This window comes from Camelus dromedarius, chromosome 25 (assembly GCF_036321535.1).
Source record: "Camelus dromedarius isolate mCamDro1 chromosome 25, mCamDro1.pat, whole genome shotgun sequence".
Taxonomy (NCBI): domain Eukaryota; kingdom Metazoa; phylum Chordata; class Mammalia; order Artiodactyla; family Camelidae; genus Camelus; species Camelus dromedarius.
In genome coordinates, this window is record NC_087460.1 from 9,554,124 (window position 1) to 9,580,747 (window position 26,624).

The 26,624-nt window shown below is 39.6% G+C and overlaps 1 protein-coding gene and 1 long non-coding RNA gene across 2 annotated transcripts in view; one reads left to right on the forward strand and one right to left on the reverse strand.

The window, feature by feature from the left end:
* Positions 1–226: 226 nt before the first annotated feature.
* LOC135319317 (uncharacterized) lies at positions 227–22,579 on the reverse strand. The gene is made up of 5 exons (XR_010377809.1): positions 22,407–22,579; positions 16,479–16,607; positions 5,412–5,528; positions 1,994–2,140; positions 227–1,268 (listed from the first exon to the last, which is right to left on the reverse strand). It is a non-coding gene; the product is annotated as an uncharacterized LOC135319317 (long non-coding RNA).
* PTPRO (protein tyrosine phosphatase receptor type O) overlaps positions 8,648–26,624 on the forward strand; it is a 181,159-nt gene continuing 163,182 nt past the window's right edge. Inside the window, exon 1 of the mRNA XM_031444044.2 lies at positions 8,648–9,120. Coding sequence (XP_031299904.2) covers positions 9,052–9,120 — 69 coding nt within the window. The 5' untranslated portion in view covers positions 8,648–9,051. The remainder of the gene's footprint in view (positions 9,121–26,624) is intronic.

A 26,624-nucleotide genomic window follows, 5' to 3' on the forward strand; every position in this document is an offset into this window, starting at 1 on the left:
AACAGGGTAGATGCATGTATATGTATTTGATGTTTGCGTATCTATTTTCAACATTCTGAAAATAACAATATTCACCCTTGGTTTCCGCTAAAAAAATCCAAATGAGAGTTTTTCAAAGCATAAGGAATAGAAGGATAATAGAAGTAACAATGTTTATAGCCACAGGACCAAGCCCAAAATACTGGAAACATAGTAGGCACTTAAAATATACAGTTTGAAAAAAAGAATAAATGAGTGAGAACTTTTGTCTAATTAAGGGTTAGCTAATGACAAAATAAATATTAATCCAACGAGAATGAAAATACTCATGGCAAACTGTTTAATAAAGAGTGTATATGTATAGACACCAAGCCCTTTTGGCTGCTCCTTGAACACATCAGAGAGATCACTGCTTTGGGGCCTTTCTAGGTTTTATTATTATTCTGAGCATTAAAACACAGTATCTGAGCCCCTTTGATATTGTTCCTGGGTCATTTTTATAGGATCCTATTGATCTTAGAGCACGTTTTTACTTTTTTGGTACTATATGAACAATTTAAAAATCTCTCCTTTTGATAAAACAAATTAAATTAACATAGGTCTTAAGTTATAATTTATCAAGTTATTTGACAAATATTTATCGTGCACCTTCTATGTGTCAGGCTCTCCTGAATGTAAGTCCCACTGGTTCTCAAAGTCCAGCTTCCTGGAGGCTCACCTTCCTGGTACAGGATCCATGGGTTGAGGAGCTCACTGTGGGGCTTGGACCCCTTGCTTCTTGGTGAGGGCCTCTGTGGTTACGATTCCCCTCCTACTTGTGGGTTGCTAAGCCAAGGTGTGGGTCCTCCCTAGACAGAGTCTCTGCTCCTCCTACTCAACTCATTGTGGCTCCTTTTTTATATCTTCAGTTGTAGAAAATATTTTCTACTAGATCAGGTCGTTCTCATAGCTCGGTGCTCTATAAGTGGTTGTAAGTTTGGTGTTCCCATGGAGGATGTGAGTTCAGGGTCTTTCTACTTCGCCTTCTTGATCCCCTCCTCTAGTCATGACATTTCCATTCCCTTTTGCTAGATGTTCAGTTTCCCAGGATCCCTTGAAGTTAAGGGCCCATATGACAGTTCTGGACTATGAGACATAAGGCGAAGTCTTTAAGTATATATACTATCTTTGCTGCTAGGTTGAAAACTCCCAGAAGTCAACAATTGTATCTTTGTCGAGCCCAACAGGGCAGGAGTTGAAAAGCATATGTTTGCTGAGTGACTTAATAAATACTCCATTAAATCTTTCAGCTAAAAAGAGATAAAATGGGAGAGAGTTAAGTGATTTCATAAGTTTAATTCTAAGATTTTATCCAGAGATATTTTGGGAAAGCCAATCACATAATCTCCAGAAAGAATTTATCCTAAAATACTGTTATCATTAAACATTTTGAAATGCTCTTAGAAATACTGATACTCATGTGTATGGATGTAAAGTAATATTGTCATTTTAAAAAACTACTTTGTCATGGGACAGAGTGTTTTGGACTATACTTAAGTCTTGCCTGGATTTTTTTGTCTTTTTTAAAATTAAAAAATACAGTAAAGTTTGTCTTTATTAAGGTAAAATTTTATGAGTTTTGACAAACCCATGTCATGTTACCATCGGCAAAATCAAGACTTAGAATGTTTCCATCACCCTCAAAGTTCACTTGTGTCCCTTTTTAGTTAACTTCTTTCATCCTCTCCAACCCTTGGCAGCCATTGATCTGTTTTTTTTTTTCTCCCCTATAGTTGTGCCATTTCCAAAATGACACATAAATGGCATCTTATAGCGGGTGGCTTTTTGAGGCTGACTTCTCTTCACTTAACATAATGCATCTGAGATTCATTCACGCTGTTGCATTTTATCAGTAGTTTATTTATTTTTGTTCCTGAGTGATATTCTTTTGTATAGACTGTGGTCTCTTTGTTCATTCAAAAGTTGAAAGATTGACTAAATTTTGAGTAAAATTATCATTGTAAATAAAAATTACTTGCTGTTTTGTGTTCCTTTCCTTGATCGCTCACCAATCTTACCAATGTGCAACATTCCTCAGGATCATTCATGTGCAAGTATTACTTTCTTGACTCTGTTGTTTCATAGAAAGACGCAGAAGTGAGCCTGGAGTAGAGCTTCCCATCTTGAACAATCAAGCCAAAACATTCATGTAAATATTTCATATTTCCATGTTTGAAAATGAAATTATCACTGACAATTATGCTGCTTTATTCATTTATCTCATAGTTTCTGAGTAGCTACTTTATTCCTGGAACTGACTTAAGTGCTCTGGAGAAGATAACAAGCAAATACTTAACATAATTCCTGTGCTTACAGAGTTTACAGTCTAGTGAAGGAGACATTCCTTAGATAAATGGTGATTAAAAATGAGATCTCGATAATAAAAACAGTAAATAGGCTATGAAACCTTAAACTATGGGATTAGGCCCAGGAATTGCAGTTGGAGCAGAGATCAGATTAAAGAGAGGAGAGGGGCATTCCAGGCACCGAGAGCAAGCACATGTCCCAGTGTCAGGAGGACACGTGATATGCTGGAGTTTTAGAAGTTTCGAGAGCAAAAGAGATGGGAGTGTGACAGACTTGGAATGCAGATAAGAGACAGAGGGATTTATGGAGCACAAAGAAGAATTTTATCCTAGAAGTATTTGGAAGCCATTGCTTGGATTAATGTGAGAGAGTCAGAGTGATCAGATTTGCGCCTCAAAAACTGATTCCCACGGGCTGCAGATGGAACCTCCCTTAGGTTCTATTATGCTTCAGGCTCAAGTAGAAGGAGTCGTAGAGGCAACAGGTAGACTCTGGCAATTAGGAAGGTATTGTAATAGTTCAGGCAAGAGATACTGGTAATTTGAACTAGGATGAAGGTGGTTGGGACAGACAGAAGTGCATCGACATAATCATTATTTCACAGGTAAAATGACAGGACATTGGATCTAACTGGATGCGGTGCTACAGGGGAGGAGCAGGAGGCATCAAGGATGACTCCCTGGATCCTGGCTTGTGCAGATGCTTTGGTGTTGGCATTGTTTATGCAGATAGGATATTCTGGGGGAATTATTATGAGTTCTGTTTCAGAATTTTTACGTTTGAGGTGTTTGAAACATTCAAAAAGACTCCTAAGCATGCATTTAGGGATCTGGGTCTGCATGGGTCAAAAGAGCTTTGTATGAAGACTGCTGACATAACTCTTTGGATCATCTATATAGGTGGGAATTGAAACATGGCCATAGATTAGATTGGCGAGGGCATGAAAACAGAGGGAAATAATAGAGTTTAGGATTAAGCTTTGAAAATTGCAATTAAATTAAATGGACAGGAAAGGAAGAAGGCTCCAACAAGGGAGATTTCAAGAGAACAATCAGAGACAGCAAAGAAAAACCAGAAATGTGCAGAGTTATTGAAAGTCAGAGATGAGAGTGTTTCAGAAAGGGTGGAGAAGCCAACATAGCATATATTACCAAGAGATTCTTCATGAGAGCAGTGCTGGTGAGATGATGGGGGTAGAAGCCGCACCAGAGTGGTTGGAAAAATAAATAGATGGTGAAAAAAAATGGAGACAGAGAATATATGCAACACTTTGGGAAATAACATTGTGAAGGGTGAAGCATCAGGAGAAAGAAAAGGCAACACCTGAGAGCATGTATGATTCAGTGAAGATTTTCTTTCCTTCAGTTTTAAAAAGGTATGAACATGGTTAAAAAGCCGAGGGATGGAACATGTTAAAAGGGAGCGGTTTAAAGTAAGAGGGTAGGGAAGGCTGGAAGGAATGGGTTCTAGAAAACAGACAGTGGAATTCGCCTTAGAGGGTTACTGAGAGCGAGCTCTTTGTCTTTAACAAGAAAGCTAGGAACAGATATGGGTGGGATTATGTTTACTGTCAAGGAAGACCAAAAAAGTCGTCCCTTGATGGCTTTTATTTTCTCTGTAAGGTAAAAGGTGAAACCAAAGCACTGTAAGGGTCTGCGGGACAGAGAGTTGGACAATTGAGCTGAGCAGAAAAGGTTGGAAATGACCATTGTAGCGTCAGACAGCGAGTTAACAGAGAATGGCCACAGGCTTGACATACATTGGTCCCTAACTGGATTTCATTCAGAGCATCCTCTAAGCATGTGATAAATACTTACCCTTGTAACTTTCTCTGCAATATCAAACTACCAAACAAAACAGATGAAATCTCTACATGCAACTCCCTCTCCCAAATTGTTCCTTTTATGGATAATCATACTTCACGAACGTATCTAGAAATGTACAGCTTCACAGTTATGCCTTTTCTTTATGTCCTTTTAAGAGGAGAACGTTCTTCCCTTGGCACTGGAATTTCCCCCCAGAACATTGGTGCCATCTTTGATTTTTTTTTTTTTCTGGATTCTTCTAGGACCAGTAATGACACCAAACTATCAGTGGCATCCCCTATTCCTCTTCACACTATAGTCATCTTTACCCCATCTCACACAGATTTGAAAACATCATTAACTTCATAATTTTTAGCATGAAAAATTGATTTGATGCAATTGATTTGAAATAAAATTGTCAATGCAATAGTATTGTGCCTCTTGGTAAAATTCTTAGCAGTTAAGGCAGTGCATTTTTGAAGTATGTGATTAATCTTTTCATAGTTACTGTGAAATCACTATGACCAAATTTTCCATAATTACATACTGGCAACCCCTTTTTAAGTATATAGACACTATGTGTGACACACAGTAGACAGTAAATGTTGCATTCCATCTTTAGTTGAAGGAAAGTAAAGGAGGACATGAAAGAAGGGTGCACAGACATCATTTTCACTTAGCAAATATGTCTTGCTTTATTTATAAATTATGTTCAGGTTCTAGCCATGCCTTTTGCCAAGGTAAAGTGATTCCTCCCACACAGGATGCTAATGCTTTAAATTATAGAGTCAACAAACCTAGTTATGAAGAAAAGTTAGATGAGCGAATGATAACAATGTGCCAGAAAAATGTTTTATAAAAGCTCATTAGCCAATGCATCACATATTAACAAGTAAAAATATGAAAAGTAAAACTGTATAACTTAGGACTGTTTAATGTCTTTTTTTAAAAAAAATTAAGTCTATTAAAGAAAATATTAACAACACACAGCAATTCTAGAATATAACTGGAAGAAGGAATAGTATCTTGAAATGACCACCTACCTTCCTAATTCAGGGTGACTCATTCTACAGCCTGCAGTTTGTGTCCAATCGAAATTTCTGCTCATGTTTTCTACATATATTTTCTTATTCCTTTGAATAAGTGGGTAATTTTGTGTCATAAAACCTATACCTTGTAATACAATATTCTTATCTGACTTCTCATAAAACTAGTTAAGGGTCAAGTGAAAGAAGATAGATCCCTTCACAGGAATTAATTACGAAGAAAAAAGAGGCTCACGTAAAAGCAGAAACGACCTTCTGTAGTGAATTTCACTGTTTTTCAAGCGCGGCAAGAATAAAAAGTCTTGGCAGTTGGAACATGCTATCCACCTGAGGGCTGCCAGTCATTCTCATTCTGAAAGACAGAATTTATGAATTGTCAGCACGTCTTTTAGGCGAGAAACCAGTGTTCATCAGGAGAGAAACGAAAACAAATGCTCAAATAAATAGAAAATCAGAAAGCTCCCTGATCATCTGGTCTGGAGACCATATTACATATAATCCACAGTCCATGTGAGATAACAGTTGTAATACGTGAGATACGGATGACAGAAGGCATAGCTTCTTAAGTGGAATGGAGTCTGGAGATCAATGGCTTGAGTCTTTTCTGCAATATAAAGAGTAAAGTGTTCATCATTGAGCAACCCCCATAAACACAATGTAATACCAAAACTGCTGACAGCCTGCTAGGCAGTTTCAGCAGGGGAAGCCAGGACGAGACACACTGAACTGCATTAGAGTCGGTCCCTGGAGGACAGGACTGAACTCCACTGGAAGGGCATTGTGAGAGTTCCATTTGACTCCACATTAAAGCTCTCACAGGGGTTACAGCTCGTCTCTGCCATTGCTGCTGCTTCTCTTCCTGTAGAAGAGACAGATGTGAACACATAGGCACACGCACTGTTTTACATATTTAGGAAAGATTAATTTTCCTAACAAAGATGAAGCTTCCTACAGATTACAAAAAAAAAAAAAAAGTAAGATCTTCCGGTTTCTTGCTCATTAACCACCTTATTATTATTTCCAAAGAAAGTAGAGAGCTTTATTTCATTTTGTGAGAATTCCTTTTTAAATGCCTGTCTTAGGGCATGCAAAAGATTCTGTCTTATCCACATGTATCATTTCTCCATGAAAAGCAGCACGATGGGGGAAACAGTTGGTGCTAATGATCTCAGCTCTCTATACCGAGCCCCGTTGTTGTGATAATGAAATCAGAAGAAACATTTTGATGCATACATGGTGGTATGCACTTTATAATGTCCATGGCTATTCTTGCTGATTTGGAGTCTTGAAAATAGCAACGTAAGATTTACCATACTTTGGAAGTATTTCATTGGAAAAACCAATCAATAGTTCAAAGAAACACACAGCACTCTCTATGGATTGAAAGCCCCACGTGGCTGATGACACAGAATTCGCGTTCTTCTTGAGTGTCTCTCCTGGAAAGATTCACAAGACTGTTACTGTATTAAGTGCACTAAAAACAAATGAAACTATTTTTTTTCCAGCAATAGCTAAATAAAATACTTTTCTCAGGAGAGAGCATTTTTCTGTGATTATGAAATAATATCATTTGTCTTCAGGCCAGCCAAGCACAGTGTCACTTAGTGGAATATTAATGTTAATAAATGATACCTTACTGGGAAATGCTTTACATCTTATTGTTTACTGTTATTGTTCCCCGAAAGTGGTCCCTGTGTACACATGTACGAGGGCATAAAGAGCTGAGCAAACTGGGATATAAGTGGTGAAGAAAAAAATAGAAAGACAACATAGCAAAATATGATTATTATAAAAACACACATCCTTGTGCAAGTTCTTCTGGCATTTACAAGATGAATGCATGATTAATGGATTTGATTCCTAATTCCTTACCTACATCAGTTACACTTACATCCATGTATCGATACACACACACACACACACACACACACACACATCTTCATATTTATCTATAATCCACAACACGGACACACCCATACACTTTAACATCAAACTCTATTCAAAAGAGGAATCGTTGGCAACTTATGAGTTTGATTATGTCACTTGTCTAAGTATCATTTTGGTACTAGACATAAGATCATTTTAGCACCGCTTTTGGGAGTGGGTAGGAATAGAATGCCACTTTCAGGAGCTTGCAAAGAAAAAGAAAATGTACCAAACCAAAGCCCCACCAGTCCTGTCCCAAGAGTAAGATTTTAGCCAATGAGTCTGACCCAGAGGGATGGACAGGCAACTAGTATTTTCCTAAGAGAAAGAGAAGGTCCAGGCCAACAAAGAGTTGGCATAAGGCCACCAAAGTGAGCATCTGAAGGGGAAGATGGTGACAATAAAAGACGTTTCTAAAGGAAGACACCAGAGACAATATTCTCACAAAAATTCAGACCATTATTCCATATTTATGTGTATGAGAACATAGTACACATATATACTTGTGTAAATATATTCAATCTAAACCTTTCTCAGATACACATACATACCAGCCATCTGTATATACAAATATTGAATCATTCAGATGTATATCTGAAACTAATATAATGTCATGTATCAATTGTGACTTAATAAAGAAAATAGTATAGAAAGGTCCCATGTTCCTTCCCCCGGTTTCCTTCAAAGGTAACATCTTATGTATCTATAGTAGGTGTTAAAACCCGGAAACTGGCATCGGTAGCCTTCACCAGAACTTATTCAGATTTCACCAGTTTTAAATGTACTCATTTGTGTGTGTGTGTGTGTGTGTGTGTGTGTTTGTGTGTGTGTTTCTGTGCAGTTTTATCAACCGGGTGGATTTGGGTAACCACCACCGCAGTCAAGATAGAGAACTGTTTCATCACCACAAAGATCTCTAATGTTACCACTTTTTAATTACACACCCTCTTTCCCCGCTCCCCCTACTCATACATTGCTGGCAGGAATGTAAAATGGCATAACCACTCTGGAAAAGTTTGAGTTTCTTTAATGATTAAATATTTTAAAAAGTATATAAATATTTAGATGTTTAGAAATATATGTAATATAATGTGACCCAACCCGTTTCTATGTGCCACTCAGGTATCAAAGGACAGCCTTTGACGTTTACAGGAACTCCTGACTTCAAATTTAAAAAAAAGTATATAATTGTGCTATTTCCCCCTGGGTGAGTGTGGGATAGACAGAATGAGAGCGTTTAAATTAAATGAAGAGAGTGGAAGAGGGGAGGACTATCCTCCCAACACACACACACACACACACACACACACACACACACACACACACACACTGAACTCTAGCAGTACAATCACAACCGCCACTCCCCTGAGAGCAAGTGTAGGAAGATGGAGAAGGGGCTGGGATCTGGTTCCTGACTTGCTCAAGAGCAATCAGGGAAACCGCACAGAACTCCTGAGTCCCAGAGACTGGAAAGGTTTGGGGCGGAGCCTGGAGTGGGGGCTGCCCAGTGGTAAGAGGCGGGCGGATCTTGCTGGGAGGGCTGGGAGGCTGCTGTCACTTTATGAGTCCGCAGCCCAGACAGAGAGTATCCCTGCTGCCAGCGGACCGCGGCGGGCTGGGCGCAGGGCCCCCTCCTCTAGCTCACCACGTGGACCCGCGCCTCCTCCGGCAGCCGCGGTGGTGGCGGCGGCAGAGCCTCGCCCTCTCCAATCCCCACCCTCTCCATCCTTAGCTGGTAAAGAACAGTAGCGCCTGGCACGTTCCTGGAGGACCCCGGGCGCAGAAGGGGAAAGAGAGCGGGCGCAGGGGGACTGGAAAAGCAGCATGCGCCCCCCGGGAGCAGTCTCGGCGCCCGAGGTCTGAGGTGGTAGCCCCCGTTCGCCATTGTGAGCCGCCGCAGGGGTATCCAGCTGGCGCCACAGTGCCCCCGGCTCCCCCTCCGATCCGCGATGGGGCACCTGCCCACGAGGACGCACGGCCGCCTCCTGCCTCTGCTCTGGCTCTTTGTGCTGCTCAAGGTAGGGGACCCCCCACCCCGCCCAGCTTCCGTGGTCCTGCTTGCGCCCGCGCTCCGGGGTCCTCGCTCTGTCGCTGGGGAGCGGCGCGCCCCGGGGCGCGATGGCCGGGCTGCTGGAGGCGCTGGCTGTGTAGCCTGGGCGCAAGCTTTGTTGTCCTCGCGTTTCCGTGTTCCCGGCGGGCTTCAGGGATGGGGTGGAAGAATAGGGAAGTTTGCTCCCTCCAGCTTTCACCCTTTGTGCTCTTTCCCCGCCGCTGGCATCCACATCAAAGGTGGGCTTGTTGGATGATGCTTCCTCAGACAAAATGAGGTCACTTTCCCTTCTGGTCGCTACTGCACCCCAGTGCTGCTTAACCTTTCCACCCTCCCCCAGCGCAGTGTGCGGCGGCTTTGTGTTAATTTACCTTCTGCTGGAATTACACACCAGGGGGCTAAGCTCCCCAGTCTCAAAAGGACTGCCCGGGGGTGGGTGGTGAGCGTGGTTTTCTTTGAACAAGGAGCGTCAGCTTGAACCTGGAGAGGACTTCTCCAAGTCCTCATCTCCAACCTGCAAATACCCTTTACAAAGTCTCTAGACTTTCCCCTTCTCTATTTACAGGGGATGCCACCTCTCAGTTTCAGTGACAGACAAATCTATACAATTAACTTTCTCGTGTCTTCTTTGGTTTATCCTGCCTCAGGGTTTTTACTTTGGGGAAAATGAGAAAAAAAAAAAAAAAGATAAGGACTGCTTTTTAAAAAAGTCCTAGTTTGACTACTATACTGCACATAAAAATTTTTAAAAGAAATTCAAGCGAGATGTTTTTGGAGAAGTGTCGTGAAGTTATGAGGTAATTACCTACCACTCATGTCTTCGGTGTGTCTACTCTAGTTCTGTTATTAGTCTTTCTTTTGGCAAAGCAAACTCAAGTATGTCGACAGGTGACTGGGAGCTATCCTTTCAGCACCACAGTAACATCTACCTTAGAAGTGGATGAAACGTTAAAGGATGCAAATGTTCTCTTACCAAAGAGTCACTTCTTGCTCACATGGACCATTAATTATGAATATCTGACGAGGAGACAGTGGAACAGAAACAATGGATTGAGAAAAGCATCAATTTTAAATATTTCATATTTTCATTTATCTTAATGGAAAATAGGAAAAAAAAATTTCCAGGAGAAACAGCAATAGAATGCATAAATGAGATTCTAAATTATATTTAATATGTTTTTACATTTTCTGAAGTTATCAATAATAATGTTATCAGAAATGTGATAAATAATAAGCTTGGTCATATATTTTTATTCTAATAGATTGCTCTGTAAGCGCACACCACAAATGCATTAGACTACATACTAGGCACAGTGTAGTGTATTCCGATGGTCCAATTAAGAGATGACAAACCTTGACACTAGGGTGATGGGAAAAGGGGCTAAAGGAAGACAGACAGTATTCAAAATAGCTAAACCGACAAGACTGGTTAGACGTAAGAAATTGGGGAAAGAGGAGTCTAAGGTACTTTGCGGGTAACTGACACCTTTGCCTAAGATGCTGCAGCTTTAAGATACCAAATGTACAGGTAGTGTCTGATTTCCTCCAGATAAGCTTCTCCCCTTCTCCGCCCTCAGTGCCAGAAAGGTTCCCTGTAAAGACTTGCCCTTTGGCCTGTAGTGATCTTGACTAATAGGAGGATCTAACAGAAGATTACTGCTAGGAGAGAGAAATCGGAGCCCATACTCCCCTGGTGTTCACCCTGGCTGGGCCCTGATAGGCAGTGTCTTCATTCCATCTTCCAACTCTGTAGTCAGCCCCTCCTACCAAATGAAGTTCTGGCCAAGTTCCAAAAACAGCGTCTATCCCTTGTCCCCTTAGGGTAATAGCTTCTCACTGCCGCTTGTCCCTGGGTACTTGATCATCCCTGGTTAGTATTGTTATTCCTGCTCCACATTAATAATCTATTGATTAAACTCTATAGAATTTCCCGAGTGTCCTGCTGGGACCTCCACTGCTATCATGCATCATGAGGTTACTGGAGGACCTCTTGAGTTTGAAGTGCCTAAAAAAGCAGGTACTTAGATATGAATATGATGCCTAGGGTGAGAGGACAGGCTTGGAGGTGTGAATGGGGATGTCCCAGCAGAGGGCAAAGGAGAGAAGAGCAAGGGGCCAAGGTGGGGCCCTGAGGAGCACTAACGATAATAAGGAAGCTTAGAAGTTGAAGAAGGAACAGCCAGAGAAGCGTAAGAATCAAGGAAACCCAAAGCCTAGGAAATTCCAAGTGGGAGAGACTGGCCAACAGCTTCAAACGCAACAGAGAGGTCCTATAAAATAAGATCTGGAAAATATCTTTGGATTGAGAAGTGGGTAGGTTGTTGGTCTCTTGGAGCTTGGGAAGAGTGGCATGCTTCTAGGAGCTGAAGAATAAAGAATGGTCACTTGTATGTTAAAGGCACAGGCTTCAGGTCAGAGAGACCTGATTTCAATCTCGGCTCTCTCAGCTGTGCCTCTTACCAGCAGCAGGATGTGGTGGTGGGGGGGGATTATTTCATCTCTCTGGGGTCCCTTTGGTGATCTGCTGTATATATCTCAGATGATTATTGTCAGGAATAAGTAAGATGATGGCCAGAAAGTACTTTAAACAGTGCCTAGAATAGCAGTGCTTACAGTAAGCACTCAATAAGTGTAATGTCCAAAAACAAAAAGAGAAGGAAAGAAATAGGATTGCAAAAACAGCCAAAGCTAAATCAAAGAGGAAGAACAATTAAAAAAAAATGTTCAGAGCAGAACCTCCCCAAATATACTGCCTTGGAACATTAGAGACTTACAATGTTAACAGATGCTGTTAAAAATAAATACTTCTGTGGTGACATGAATTGGGGAAGTAATCTGTTTAACTTTGTTTAAACTAGTATTCATTCATTTACTATTATTTTCTGTACTAGGGTTTCTTAGAACCTTCACTATGTTAATATGCATTGTGCTTCCAGAAGGAAAATATTGTATGTAGCATTTCCCAAGTTTGATTGCAGAATTCTTTTTCTAAAATTGGTTCATGGGAATAGTGAATACACTGTCAGAAACAATATCTATGCATGTACACGAGACACTTTTTTTTCTTTATCTCTTTCTTTTTTTAAATGAGAAAAGTAACCTTAATGATGAGGAAAACATAGCAGTAAGAGTGACCATAATCTAAATCTCAGAATCCGAAGAATTTGAATGAAGGAGAGCAACTATTCCCAACTTTCTGATCAAGGATTGATGTTCAAGAAACTGTCTCTGAAGAAAAAAAATGCATATTTTCCTTATTTTATGGATTATGCTAATTCTGGGTTTGTTAACTGTGTATACAAAAAGTTTCTTTGGCTTTTGACTATTAAAAAGATAGAAAGTTAATTTTAACACTTTTTTCTCCCATATGATTGTCTTAACATACGACTTAAAAGAACAATATATTTTGTTCAGTGTATTTCATTGAGTCATAAAACTGTACTTTTCAAAGTTCATCTGGTTCAGTACTTAGGCTGGTACTTAGATCTTATCTGTAATGTTACTGCCAATTGGTCACAAATGGTGAAATTACTATCAGCTGAGAGGTGGCTGTTCCATGTTTGGACAGTCGTTTTGTTGTTTGGTTTGGTTTGGTTTGGTGTTGAGATGAAATGTTTCTTGCTGTGTCTTTCTGTTTCATTTTAGTACAACACTATGTTGTGACTGTCCCCCCTTTCTTGCATATTATGAACAACTGCTTGCCAACCGACTTGACAGGCTATAAAGATAAAATGTGAGAAGCTTGCCATCCCTGTCCTGTCCTCGGCCCTCCGTCACACCACTTTAAGCTGTTTACACCAGCCCAGGTTTTCTACCTTTTGTCCTTTCTTCTGTTTTATGGCCACAAGAGCCATTGGGCAGGAGACAGTTCTCATTCTTCCCAATGACTTTCCATGATGAACCACAGTAAGGGGTTGAGAGTGCCAGTCTGCTCAAAGGGCAATTCCTCAACATGTCTTTCTTGAACAGCCCATCTAAAATCACTCCATCACTCTAAAATGAATTTATAATAAGGAGAAGTGCATCTGGGGAACATAAAAATAATAATAATATAGTGATTAATAAATTACTCTTCTTAAGTTTTGCAATCTTTCTTTTCTTAATATCAAATCAAAATTTCTGGAAATCTCCAAGTATGCATTTATATGAGTCTCTTTCTGCCTCTGTGTGGGGCATCAAAATTAGGCTAATTGTCACCCATCATCCTTTCTCTCAGCTAAACCAGGAATTTCCTATTTGAGTCAAGTTGGTGGCCCAGACAAAAGACATTCCAGTAATATTGCTTTGGGATGTGTATTTACTTTGACATTGTTCTGAAAACTGAAGTGTAATCCTTAAAATGAAGGGTGTTCTTGACAAATACCATGAAGTAAAAACATCATATTTACAATAAGGGCCAACACCATTACCATAAGAAATATACCTTGTTACTTGAATGTACTTAAAATTCCTAGATTGTATCTAGGACGAAAAATTGACTTCTAAAGTTTCTGAATGTTAAGTTGATTAATAAGGTGAATAATAAAAAGCCAAGGGAATTGTACAACGTCTGTAATGCATTATTAAAGTGAGTCATGTGGTCTCCTTAAAAGGATTTCAGAATAAGCTAGGTTATTATAGAGTTATTTACATACAAATATAGTGATGAGGTGTAGCCAAGTTTATTTTGCATTGTCAACGGGAATTGCTTCTACAATTTCCCCTAACTAAATTATACTTTTAATTAGTCTCTCAGAACTGACTATAGGCCTCAGTCAAAATGATCAGATACTTGGGATTTGCAGATTTGTAATATGGAGATTCTAGTATTATCTAAACTGTGCTAAAATGATTGCAAGGACTTAGAATTAAGTACTATGGACTTAATCCTGAGAACTTAGCTTATTAAGTGCTTCTTTTAATTAGGTGAAACTTTTAAATCTGCTAAAAACCAGCCACCTTTTGGAGGTACTCCAGGATGTTTCCTTGGATTCATTTTTTTTCTGTCTATTTGCAACTAACAAAAGATAGCTGTAGCTTTACGTCTTTTTTCATCGGCTTGTTGACACATCTTTTTGTTTATTTTTTGAGGGCTAATTGGGAACCTAATGAGATTCTTTCTATTGAAATTCTTGTTGCTATGCTCAGACCTTCAATTAGCCTTTTTACTGTGCGGTTTCTTGTGGTTCTGAAGTAGGGAGTTCTTAATTTGAAATCTTTAAGTAAGTCTGAACCAGGCATGTATCACCATACACAAGAATTTTATAATAATGGATCAAGCATTTGAAAACCAATACATGTTCATTGTGGAAAGTATGTAAAGTATAACAGACAGGAAAGGAAGAAAGTAGTCATTCCTACACATTCAAGTCCAAAATAACTGCCATCTGGGGATATTATCATTCCAAATTTTTTCCTGTCTGTGTATCTGCGTGGGTATGTTAAAAAAAAAAAAAACCAAAAGATAGTATCAAATTTTCCTACTATTTTAGCATGCTCTTTTCACTTAAATGTATGATGATAATTTTTTCAAGACCTGAGCATTTTCAGTCCTCTGCAATTGTAGGAATTAAGCCATAGGTCTGTGGGTCAATTACATTCAATTCCCAATTGTATTTGCACCAGTGAAGGACATGAATGACCATTCATAGTGACTGTGACCATGAAGTACGGAGGACCATCACCTATGTGTGTGCCTTCCGTTAGTGTGATCACTTCAGAATTAGTCATGTAGAAAAACTTCAGAAGATGCTATATTGACAGGAATTCATTTTCCATTTCTCCACAGCTAAATATCGTGTAGAAAAAAACATAAGAATATAGTTTTGTAAGAAGAAGAAGATACAGGGTTCAATTTTGGCTGCGTCCTCAGCTGTGTGTCATTTGGGCAATGTGCTGACCTCTTCACTGGAGACACAAGTTATACTGGCTGCCCAGATCACCGTTCTTCCAATGGCAAAGTCTGCCACCTTTTCCACCACCTGCCATCCCTTGAGGAAGACCCCTCCTTTCTCATTCATGTGGTTGGAAAGTGTCCTACTTGACCTTAATGCCCTAGACAGAGTGATTGGTCAAGGGATGAACCCTGACTTAAGCTAAGCCCATTTGGGGACTGCATCTCACGACCGCTGTCTTTGAGATTGGTGTGTGATGTAAGTCAAACCTATCAGAACCTCTCCCTGCAATTACTTCCAAACGGGCAATGGCAGGAAAAAATACTCTCCTCTCCAGTTGGGGAACTATGACACTGGAGCTAAGACATGAGCCTGGAAGCTGTCCCCAGCCATAAACGCACTCACAAGAAGAAACATTTCCTAGCAGAAAAGGAGAAGGTAGAAACAGTGGAGACTTCATTGCTGAAAGACTTTCTCATTTCTCAGACTCCAGAGTCACTCCGCAGGTACTCAGACAGATTACAGAAGAGCAGTCTACAAAACCTGAATTCTACTCTAGCTGAGCAGACATAATAGCAATGCTTGGCATCTTTAAGGAATCTGAATCAGAGTGATTGTATAATGTCTCATACCAACCCCGGCACTTCCAAGACTGAAAGGGCTCATTATGCCAGGACAGCAGAAACAAGTCGGCCTGTTCTGGGAGAACCAGGACAGATGGTCACTCCTTCCTGAATACATGAACAAACATGTTTAATGCAGGAAGGAGTCCCTAGCTCCTCATCCATGTCACTCATCTCTGAAAACTTCTGCTCCAAACAAAATGAGTCAGCCTTACAAGAGGAACTGTAATTAAAATTTGTAGTTGCCAAGGATTAGAGATTGGATGGGGAGGGGAGGAGGTTTGCATGGCTGTGAAGGGGTAGCATGAAGGTGCCTTGTGATAACGGAACAGCTTTGTATCTAGATGGTGGTGGTAGTTACACGAAGTTATAAAGGTGATCAAAGCGAGTAGATCCACATACACACACACACACACACACACACACACAAGTAAGTGCATAATCACTGGTGAAATCTGAATGAGTTCCATGGCTTGTACCAATGTCAGTTTCATAGTCTGGATATTTCCTTGTTTTAGTTTCCTTTTTGATATGCAAAGTGTCAACATTGGAGGAGGCAGGGGGATGGGGGCATGGGACCTTCCTGTACATTTCTTTGCAACTTCCTATAAATCTGTAATTTTCTCAAAGAAAAAGTATAAAAAATAAATTTTGTTTAGTTTGGTTTAACTTTTTGTGTGTGTGTGTGCCTGGCACTCTGCTAAGTATTTTAACTGACTAGTTGACAAATACAGCCTCTTTCTGATGAGGACTATCTCTGAAAGACAACAATTGAACTTGCAGGAAAGGTAAGGCTGTCTAAACAAATGTGAAAAAGAATCAGGACCTACCTCAATAAAACGTCATCTGGAAAGTCAAATGCATTATGAGGAAGATTGTGTATTGAACTATTTTCTTAGGAGATTTATCCACTGAGTTCTGGGAAGGACCAAATGTTAAGGCATTCCCGTTCATAATCCCTGTAATACCAATGTTAAAGACAACATTTTAATAACTCTTCAGAGACGCAGTTAAAAATGGAGTCATGGATCGCTTCTCGGGCTTTTGGCTAAGATCAAGTATAAAAATGGAGTCATGGAAATTACCATTGTGGGAGGTAAGGAGGAAATATTTTGATTGATGAAGTAATGTCATTCTTCCATTCATTTAGCAATTATTAAGTAACATATCTGGGAATAAGATAAATAGAATGAAATAGAAAATAAAAGGAGCTTAGGAGGTTTGAGTAAAACAGAGGAGATGAATGGAGGATATATGAAGGTGAATAGATATTTAAATACATTAGCTAGTCAATCATCAAACATGTATTAAACTGGACATATAAGGAAGGCGCTGTGGTCATCACTTTTAAGAGTATAAAACAAAGTTATGCCCTCAGGAAGTCTATAGTATAAGGGAAAATAACATAAACATGTTACAATTAAAAGGCCAATATACTGACTGACTATAGTAAGAGAAGGCTGAAGGAGTAGAAAACTCTGCTCAGTTAAGCGCCTTTCCCCTGAGACAAGGGACAGCACGTTTGAACTTGAAGGGGCACTGGGTTCATGAAGGAAGATAAATTTTGATCTGAATCTTGGTCCATTGAAGTTCAGGTAGATAAACTACGTTAAAGAAAACATTCCAGATTGGAGAAACAGGGGAACAAAAGTAGGAACATGAGAAAATCTGTCCTGTTTAGGAGGGATGAGTGAAACAGGGTGGACAGATTTGAGTTGGAAGTGGGGTGGAAAAGGTGGTTTTGCCCAGCCATGAGCTTCTATTCATAGCCTTCTGTTCAATAGTGCTACAAAGGCAAACATTCAAATGAGTGTTCACTCAGCAGTGGTGTGCAGGAAAAAATTATCATACCTCATTTTAGCTTTAATTGCTTTTATAATTCTGAATTTGCTGTTAAATGCAAATGCTTAATTCTAAATACGTGTGCTCTGTCTTAATTAGATAAAATAATCCTCTGTTGCTTGGGTAGTTCAGTAAATTAGTCCCTAGACTTAAAGTCCCCTGGATCATGTTGTTTATGCATTAATCTGTATGCATTCTTAGAGATAAATGAAAAATAAATGGATTTTCTTTTCAGAGACAAGTTGTAACCGTCAGCATACTTTCAAATTCATATCCTCTGCATGGGGCTAAAAAATGGCCACGTTCATTATAGTAATTATTATTCACATGTATATAACCCACACATGTAGAATTTCTTCTACAGTTTCCCACTTTATTTAAAACTACAAAGTTAATACATCATGCTATCAATTAAGTATATGGTTAATATTATTGTCTCAGATTTTCTTTGCTGCTAATGAATTGCTGCTTTTTCCCTTATAAAAAAATAAATAAAACTACAAAGTTAAAATTACATTTCACTAGACAAAACTAAATAACGGATCTAAACCTCTCTGTTATGTACATAAACATCCTACCAACTCAGCAATCAGTAGACCACCAATCGTACCACATTTGTATGTAAAGTTTGTCCCAAAGGAAAGAACTGATATTTGTATCTTGGACGGAAATCAGAAGTTCTTCCAAACCTCACTGCCTTACGGAGGATGATGGTGATGATGCTGGCGGTCACTACCATTTATTGGGTGGCTGCTGTGTATTGGGTTTGTCCAAGGGTATTTACAGGCATGATCTCAGCCTATCCCTATGTAATCCTGAATGTTATTATCACCACTTCAATAACGGGGAAAAAGTTTCAGAGGGACACAGAAGGAGTTAAGAATGAAACCTCTGTTGGAACATAGAACCTTTGCCCACTACACCACACTGTGTTGTGTGAAAACTGTCATGGTTTTTCTTTCCTCAACTCACCAGCTCACAACTCCTGCCTCTTCCTCTTACTATAGACATCTCCTGAGACACGGGTGATTGGATCCATTTCTAAGTCCTTGGTGGGGCGGCCATTTGGAGAGAAGTGGGGTATGGGTTAGTCCTGGAGAGAATTAGTTTCTGCTCACCCAAAGATTTTCCAGCAGTTTCTCTTTTCTACTCATCAATCTGTCAGTCACATGGCCCCAGACCCAGGCCTGCTGACTGTCAGGGGACTCCTGTAAATTCACAAGTGTCAGGGTTATACCTTTGCTGATCACCTCCTTCGGTTTAATAGATCTGTGGTGTCTGCGCTTTGGTAGATAATTGCCCAGAGCTGAATGGAATGGAATGTGCTGATGTGGAGAGCCCGGGGGTTCAGCTGCTGTGTATCCAGAGCTTTCAGAGTCAATGCCAAAAGCACGAGGGAAAATTTTGGCCCTGGCTTTAGAAGCCTGCGTGGGATCGCAGGGCTTGCTGACTGCATGCGACATTCACACCTCAGACAGGCCTTTCCCTCTGTGAAAGAGCCCACCTGGACAAAAAATGCTTTAACACTTATGTCTTCCTTTTGATTGCATTAGATTTGCAAATTAAACAGATTAATGGCACTGTTCTGTGTTCCTCTCGGCTCTCCTGTTTAATACTCTTATCTGACAAAGTGTAAACAGAAGACATAATTAATTACTCATAACTTGCATGTCAAGTTGAATAAAAAATTACCTCCCCAAGAGGCCCCTTGTTACATATCTGCCTGTTCTGTGAAATAAGTTTTGCAAAGCAAAAGCATACCTGAAGATAAGAGTTTTGTTTGTTTTTCTCTTCTTTTTATTTAATTTCCTAGAGTATCTGTAAAAAGATATGGCAGAACAACATTTATTGTTAATATAATTGTAAGGAGCTTACTTCATTTGCCCAAGGCTATGTCATTTTTCCTTTCTAAAAATTTTGTGTTTGCTCATGAGATACTAAGCTCTGTATATGAAAGTTATGAAAATGACAACGCTTCTATAGAAGGAAGGACCCAGAACGTGATTATTACCCTGCTAGACTATGTCCTCCTGAGAAAGCTATTGGCCAAGCAGTCAGTCTTACCATCCCCTCCGTAAACTATCTGACCCTTGAGCTGAGAGGTATTCTACCAGGACGGAAAAAAAGTAGAATACTCGTTCAGTCATTTCTTCTGTCTCGTCTGTCTAGAGTTGATCTGAATGAAATGAGGTTTCTGCTTTAACTGGAGAGCTCTGCATTTCATATTTAGCTCTCAATCTGTTTCATGATAATTTTTGAAGAAACAAACTGCTCATGACAAAACGTGCTGCACTGTTATTCAAGGTGTATTGCCTTTGCAGATTTCTATCTCTTCAAAACACAATGATGGCTGGGGGGCGGGGGGAGAATTTTTGAATGAATATATTTTCTAACTTTTAATAGCTGTTTAATAAAAGGTAGTATATGCCACAGGTTAGAGAAAGCCAAGTATTTGATGAAAAACATGTTCAGAGTTAGCAATGAAACAAGGCAGCGCAAAGAAAAGAGTAGTTGCCCACGATCACTTAGCCCCGTCACCTCTCTGCAGAAATGAGACTCACAAACGCTCCCACCTCACGGGATTACAGTGCAGCCTAAATGAGATGGCCTGTGAAAGCACTCTGTAAACTGTAAAGCACAATTTAAATACAAAATATTATCTTGTTAAAGTAATTGCATCCCCTGTTTTATTTGCGCTGGTATAGAGGTGTTTTTCCACACACACGTGTGTGTGTGTGTGTGTGTATGTATGTATATATATACAGACATATATATCTGTCCACATGTGTAGTGTGTATCATGACGTGCTATAATAATACAATAATACACTCTTTTCCTTCTTAAAAATTAAAGTTTGCCATACCCAAGTTAACTTTGGGTCACCTGTAATCATGGCTTGATTATATGAATAGAAAGATATAGCAAACTCACTAAATGTTTTTGTCTAAAGGCAAAATATTTTCACATCAGCTGTACTTCTTATCTACTGATCAGATCATTCCCATAAAAAAGTGATTTTCCCCCTAACTTCATACATAACATACTGTCAAGCATTCTATTCGTACAGCATTCCTGTCTCTGGTCACTAATCATCTTTCATATATGTTCAGCAATAATTCACTCATTCATTCAATGAACATTTATGGAGCAACAGTTGTATGCTAAATATTGTGTGAAGCAGTCACTGTCTTCTTGGGTTTCACTCATCTGTGGGTACAAATGGATTCATATTTACAATAATAATTCCAATTATAAAGGCACATGAGACATTTGCCTTCTTCCCATAAAATGCCCACTCGGTGGATTTCTCGGACTGTCTAGTGGGGCGTTAGCTATGGAGTCCCAGTTTGGGGGACCATCTCTGCCCTTCCAAGCCCACATTTCCCTATTAGACTTCTCCCGCACTCTACCAGGCACTACCTCCGCCAAGCGCAGCACCTTCCCTGATGCGCTCAAAAATTTCCATCCCTTTGATAACCAAGGCTTTCTTACTGGGTCAGGCTTGTGTTTTGTTTTTATGTTTTTCCCATTGCAGCTTCTCAGCTATAAGCCGATGGATTTCTGGAATTCCTGTCCCAGTAATTCTTCAAACATATGTAAATTCTATTTAGACAGCAGCTTGGATTCCCCCTCAATACCCATCACATTAACATTAGCAAAAATTACTTACCTAATTTGATCCTCCCCTCATTTACATTGTTTACTTTCTAGTCGAGTTGAATAAACTAGTGGACAGTGAGTAATCAAATGCTTAGTAGCATGCTTGAAGATTGAAAAACAAGACAACATAAATATAAAGAAAGGAAAAAGTTGTGTTACATGTGTTCTGTTTTATTATCTTTATAAAAGTTTGACATCTTAATTAAATGTAAAAATAGATTCAAGGTCAAAATTTATTTATATCTGATACTCTGCCTCAGGTATTTATTTATAAGTTCCCCAGTGTTTATAGAGATATTAAAAATTATTAAAAGCTCTATTTATCTCAAATGTATTTGTGTTTTATATTCAATGTCTGAAATAAGTAGCCATTTTATATGAATTCACAATTAAAATTTAAAAAATTAGCTTTATTGTTTTTATGAACACATCTCAACTTAAAGAATTTTAATGTGTCTACCTAATTATTATTGTGTCCTGGCAAAAATAGAAGGTAAATATAGAAAGCAGGCTTTATGTCTTGGAAAAAAAAAAAAAAGAAATGGGAAGTAATAAGAAGATATTTGCACCATTTCAAAATTAATGTTTTTGAACATTGTTAATGTTAAAAATCCTCGAATTACAGGAACATGGGCCCTGTGTCATACTGTGAATGTAACTTCTTCTGATTATGTCATTTTCAGAATGATCAGTGAACGTAATTAAATGGCTCTAAAATACATTATTTGGAAATTTAAGTTCAAAGAGCAGATCATCGTCAAGTAATATGACATATGTACGTCACAAACATGGCACTGACTTATTAGTGTATGTTTTTCCGAAGCATAACCGAATTCCACTAGACTTCCTTTCACAGAAGTTTTACAAAACTTGGATATATGGAATTAAATCAATAGAAATAACATCAATTTCTTCCTCCTAACCCAGTAACCTAAGTTTAATAAAAACACCTATTACAAGAGGTGAAAGCAATTGTGGTATATATGATTGAAGTGACTCCATATTATAAATTAAAGGTTTTATATGTGATCTTTCTTTCAGATCGTATAAAATTCAAATAAAATTTCCTTAGTGAAAGGTTCAAAGTAATATATGGAAAAAAAGCGTTTTAATTTTGTGATTTTATGGCTCTTTTCATATGCTGATCTCAGTTCAATATCAAGGCTCTCTCTTTTCACAAGCCATCTGGGAGATTGACAAGTTGCATCTCACCAGATGGCCTAGCATACCAACCTCTCACTTCCATGGCACCATACCTCCACGATAAATCCTGGAATGCTCTGATACAACGACCTTGCTCAGGAAGAATTCCACAGATCACGGCATTTAGGATCAGTTCATCATTGCCCACTTCATCTCCCAAGGTTGGACTTGGATAAGATTTCCACTGGGTGCTAAAACAGCTCTTGGGGACAGAGGAATAAAGTGAGTCCAGTTGTGTACACCTACCAGCCCCTTAGCCTGTCTTTCTACAGTTTCTCTTCTTAACCCATCTTTCCCTCTCTACTCTCTGGTCGATACTTTTATTACTACTTTTATAGACAGAGTGTTTTTTTCTTTCTTCCTTTTTTTTTTGCCCTCATATATAAATCATTGAAATATATACATTAAAGCATCAGAAAATAACTACAGTTTTGAGCATTGTGTGGGGGGTGATAGCTTCCTGAATCTAGCATACAGCTTGTTTACATCTTGTAACAAGAAATCCAATTGCCTGTGTCAATTATTTTATAGAATAACCACAAATTTAAAAGTTACTGCTTGTGAAGAGGCTCTCCAGGTCCTTCCACTTCCTTTTATCTTTGTAAGTGTCAGGGAGGCACTGCAGACTTCATGAAGGACAAGGACGTGGAAAGGGGACTTTTTGTTTTCCAGAAGTGTTAAAAATTCTTCCAGCTATTTAGTTTTTAAGAACAAAGTGTGAATCAGAAACTCCTACCAAAAGGATAGGTCTCATTTCTCTAGTGCCTTGAGCATCTTTCTTTTATTTTTTGGATCTTAGCATCCAAGTTTCTGCCTTCTTTCCTCTTTCTAGACTTTTAGGTTTTAGTGCCTCTGTTTTCTCCAATAAACATATAAACTGCCTGTATCCTCAAATCCCCGTTCCGAACGTCAGGCCTGAGTACCTGCTCAGTTTTTCTTCTCGTGCAGCAGTAATTGGATGTCCTAAATGTACTACCATTGAGAACAAACCCTGCCACACAGAACTTTGCCTCCAGGAGTTGTATTTCATATCTGCTTTCTGCTTAGGTTTTCAAAGTGCTATCTTACGTGTTATTTTGTGTCCCCCACTGCATCCCAATTTGGATATGATAAGAGCACCCCTGGCTCATCTTTATGTGTGGAGGTTTGCTTCCCATTCTGTTGGATGCAGAGCTCTAGGAAATTGCCCACGCCTTTCCAGAGACAGAAAGAGCCTGAGGGAACCTCTGTGCAACCCAATCTGCTGTTGACCCAGGCAAAGTTAATGCTTCCCTCAGGGCTGATTTTGTAGACTAGAAGAACATCAGCCGATCTTTCCGAAGCATCCTGTATGTTCTATCCATTGTGGAGAAAGAAATACGATAGTCAATGAAAGAGGAATGTCTTGATAGAGCAAGAATAGATTAGTTCCCGCATGGGGGTTCAGTTAGTCAAAGGATAATGGAATTGAGCAAGATGAAAACCTGTCGTCTCACCTCCCTGTTTAAAGCACATCAATGGCTTTCCATGGTTCTTTGGAGAAAATCCATGCTCCTTCACAGGCTTAGCCTCCTTTCTTGATCTCGTCTGTAACTCCTCCTCTAGTATAATTTCTTCTCTATTTCTTGCTTTTATGTTGTGGTCATTCTGAACTTCTCTCAGTTCCTCACCCTTCTTACTCATTCTCACCATCCCCCAGTCCTTTGTTTATGCCATTCTCTCTGCCTGGAAATTTCCTTTCTCCCACATCCCCCCTTAAACTCAACAAGTGCCTATTCACCCTCTAGGGCTCAGCCAAGATGAGCCTTTAACCACAGACCATTCCCGACCCTCTCCTTCCAAACTGGGGGAACGGCTTACATTTTCCTCTTCTCCCTAGAACTCTTCTCCCTTCCATCCCTCTAGGTCCTTCTGGAAAAGCCCTGCTTATTCCTCAAGACACAAACTTAAGACCAGATTTCTGACCTATAGACTTGCAAGATAATCAATTTGTGTTGTTTTAAGTTACTATATTTATAGAAATTTGTTATGGCAACAATAGAAAACTAACATAGCACCAGACTAAACTCTCCTGGGCAAACAATGACTGAGATATACTCTGGATGACAGTGTCTTCTTCAAGGATTCTTGAAGACCACAGAAGAGTCTGGTCAGAAAAACACATTTAAGGACAAGTAAGACCAATTTCGGATAATGAAATATTGAAAATTTTGAAATATATAGGTTTTAATCTTCAGAAAACAGTGATGGAATTGAGGACAGAGCCAACTCTGTTTGGAATGGGATCAGGGAAAGTTTCAGAGAAGAGACAATTCTAAGATGGGTCTTTATGATCAATGCTAGTTTTCCAGTTGGTTGGATGGATGAATGGATAATGCACCAGTTGATAAGATGTCAGGCAAAGAAGGGGTGCAGTTTGAGATGGAATAAATAGATGGGTAAGTGACACAGGGACTTATTTATCATACAAAATATTTTTGAATGAATAATGTGGAAGGATTTACATTTTAGAAGGTTAAACATCAGTATGTAGAATAAAGAATAGAAAAGGGGCAAAACTGTATGCAGGGAGACTGCTGCAATAGTCTTAGTGAGGAAGGATGACGTCCCTGCTTCACACCAGCTACCATTTGCCAGAACCATACTGTGTGTCGGCATCTGTGCCAGCACTTTGCATGTATAATCTAATTTAACACCTATTAATCAGCCCTGGTGAGGTAGATGTCATTTCCATTTCCTAGATAAAGAAATTAAGCTTAGACAGATGCACCCTTCAAAAAGATGTGCTCCCCTCAAAGAGGTAACAAAAATGGGATTGAAGCTTGGGTGTGAATGGGGTTAGAACCCGAGCTCTGATCCATTCTGCATGGCAGGAGCAGGGAGCCGAAAGAAGACAGCAGAATGGAGACATGTAATAGGTAAAGTCAACCGGGCTCAGATTGAGTAGATGTGGTAAAGAGGGAAAGAGAGAAGTTAAGGTTTATTACCAGTTTTCTGACTGGAATTATTCGATTAAAGACAGCACTTGTCAGCTAAGAAGCCATAGTAGAAATTTTCTGAGTTGGGGCAAAGTGAGATAGATTTAAGTTTGGGATGAATTCAAGGTATGACTGGGATATCCAAGTAGAAGTGGCTGGAAGCCATTTAGATATGAGCTTAGAATGAGGACTAGATATGGATTTGAAAAGCATCTGCCTATAACTTTCATAGACTAGAATACTGCACATGAAAATCTTGGAGAAATCTCCTATTTCTAACGGGTGATGTATGAATCTATCCTTAACTTGCTCTGAAAGAAATTCTCATCTGAAGCTGGAAGATGGCTCAGGGTGTGCTGACTGCCAGCCTGGGGCTGCTGGCAGAATGACAGGTGACCAAGAGTCTGAAATCCTACCCATGCGTCCTGCCTGACAAGATCAGAGCTCTGTTCCCATGGAAGACCCTCTATGCCATGCAATTCTATGGGAGTGGCAACCAGCGCGAATGTAAGCTTTTGCCTTAGATAACATTTTAACCCCTAAATGAACATATTGACTTCCCATTGCACTCCCTCCAGTCAGCTGCATATCTTGTCAATGAGCAGTTTGACAGCTCAGCCAAAAGAAGAGCAAAGGCCAGTTTTGCACAGAATTGTTAAATCTGGTTTGAGTTTGCTAGTGGAAAATGAGAGAAATTTAGGGCCATACTGCTCCCTGTCCTCGGATCAAAATCTTTTAAATGAAATCACTGCCTTCCAATATTCTGATACAGGATTTCTTGAAACTGCCTGGTGGCTTTATTAGAGGGAGAAGCAGCCACTAACTGCAAAAGACTACCCCTGTTGTACCAGACACACAAGAAGCGATTTTCACCACTGCAGAGCTATTTATACACAGCCAGCTTCTGTCCTCAGTTAACACACACACACACACACACACACCTCCCACTGATATCAATGGAAGCTACAGACATGTGGCTGGAACAGAACTTGGCCCATGGAGCGGCAAGGCTTGGCATCCTTTTGCTCACCATGCCAGCTTCAGCACCGGATCCCTTAGCATATGAGCTCTTAGAGGAGAGTTCCTGATTTCTTTTTTCTTTTCCCCTCATTACTGTGGCCCTGACATACAAAACAGAAACTTGAGAAACTCCTGGTGGTAATAGTTTCTTGCAGAGAATAAAGGGTGTGAGGGACTTGGAAACAGTCTGACCTTCCAAGTTTCTGGATTCAAAAACTTGAGAAACTAGTTTCATTAAAAGTGTTACAGTCTGCAAGCTACAGACTAATGGTCTGGCTTCAGAGTCACCCTGGA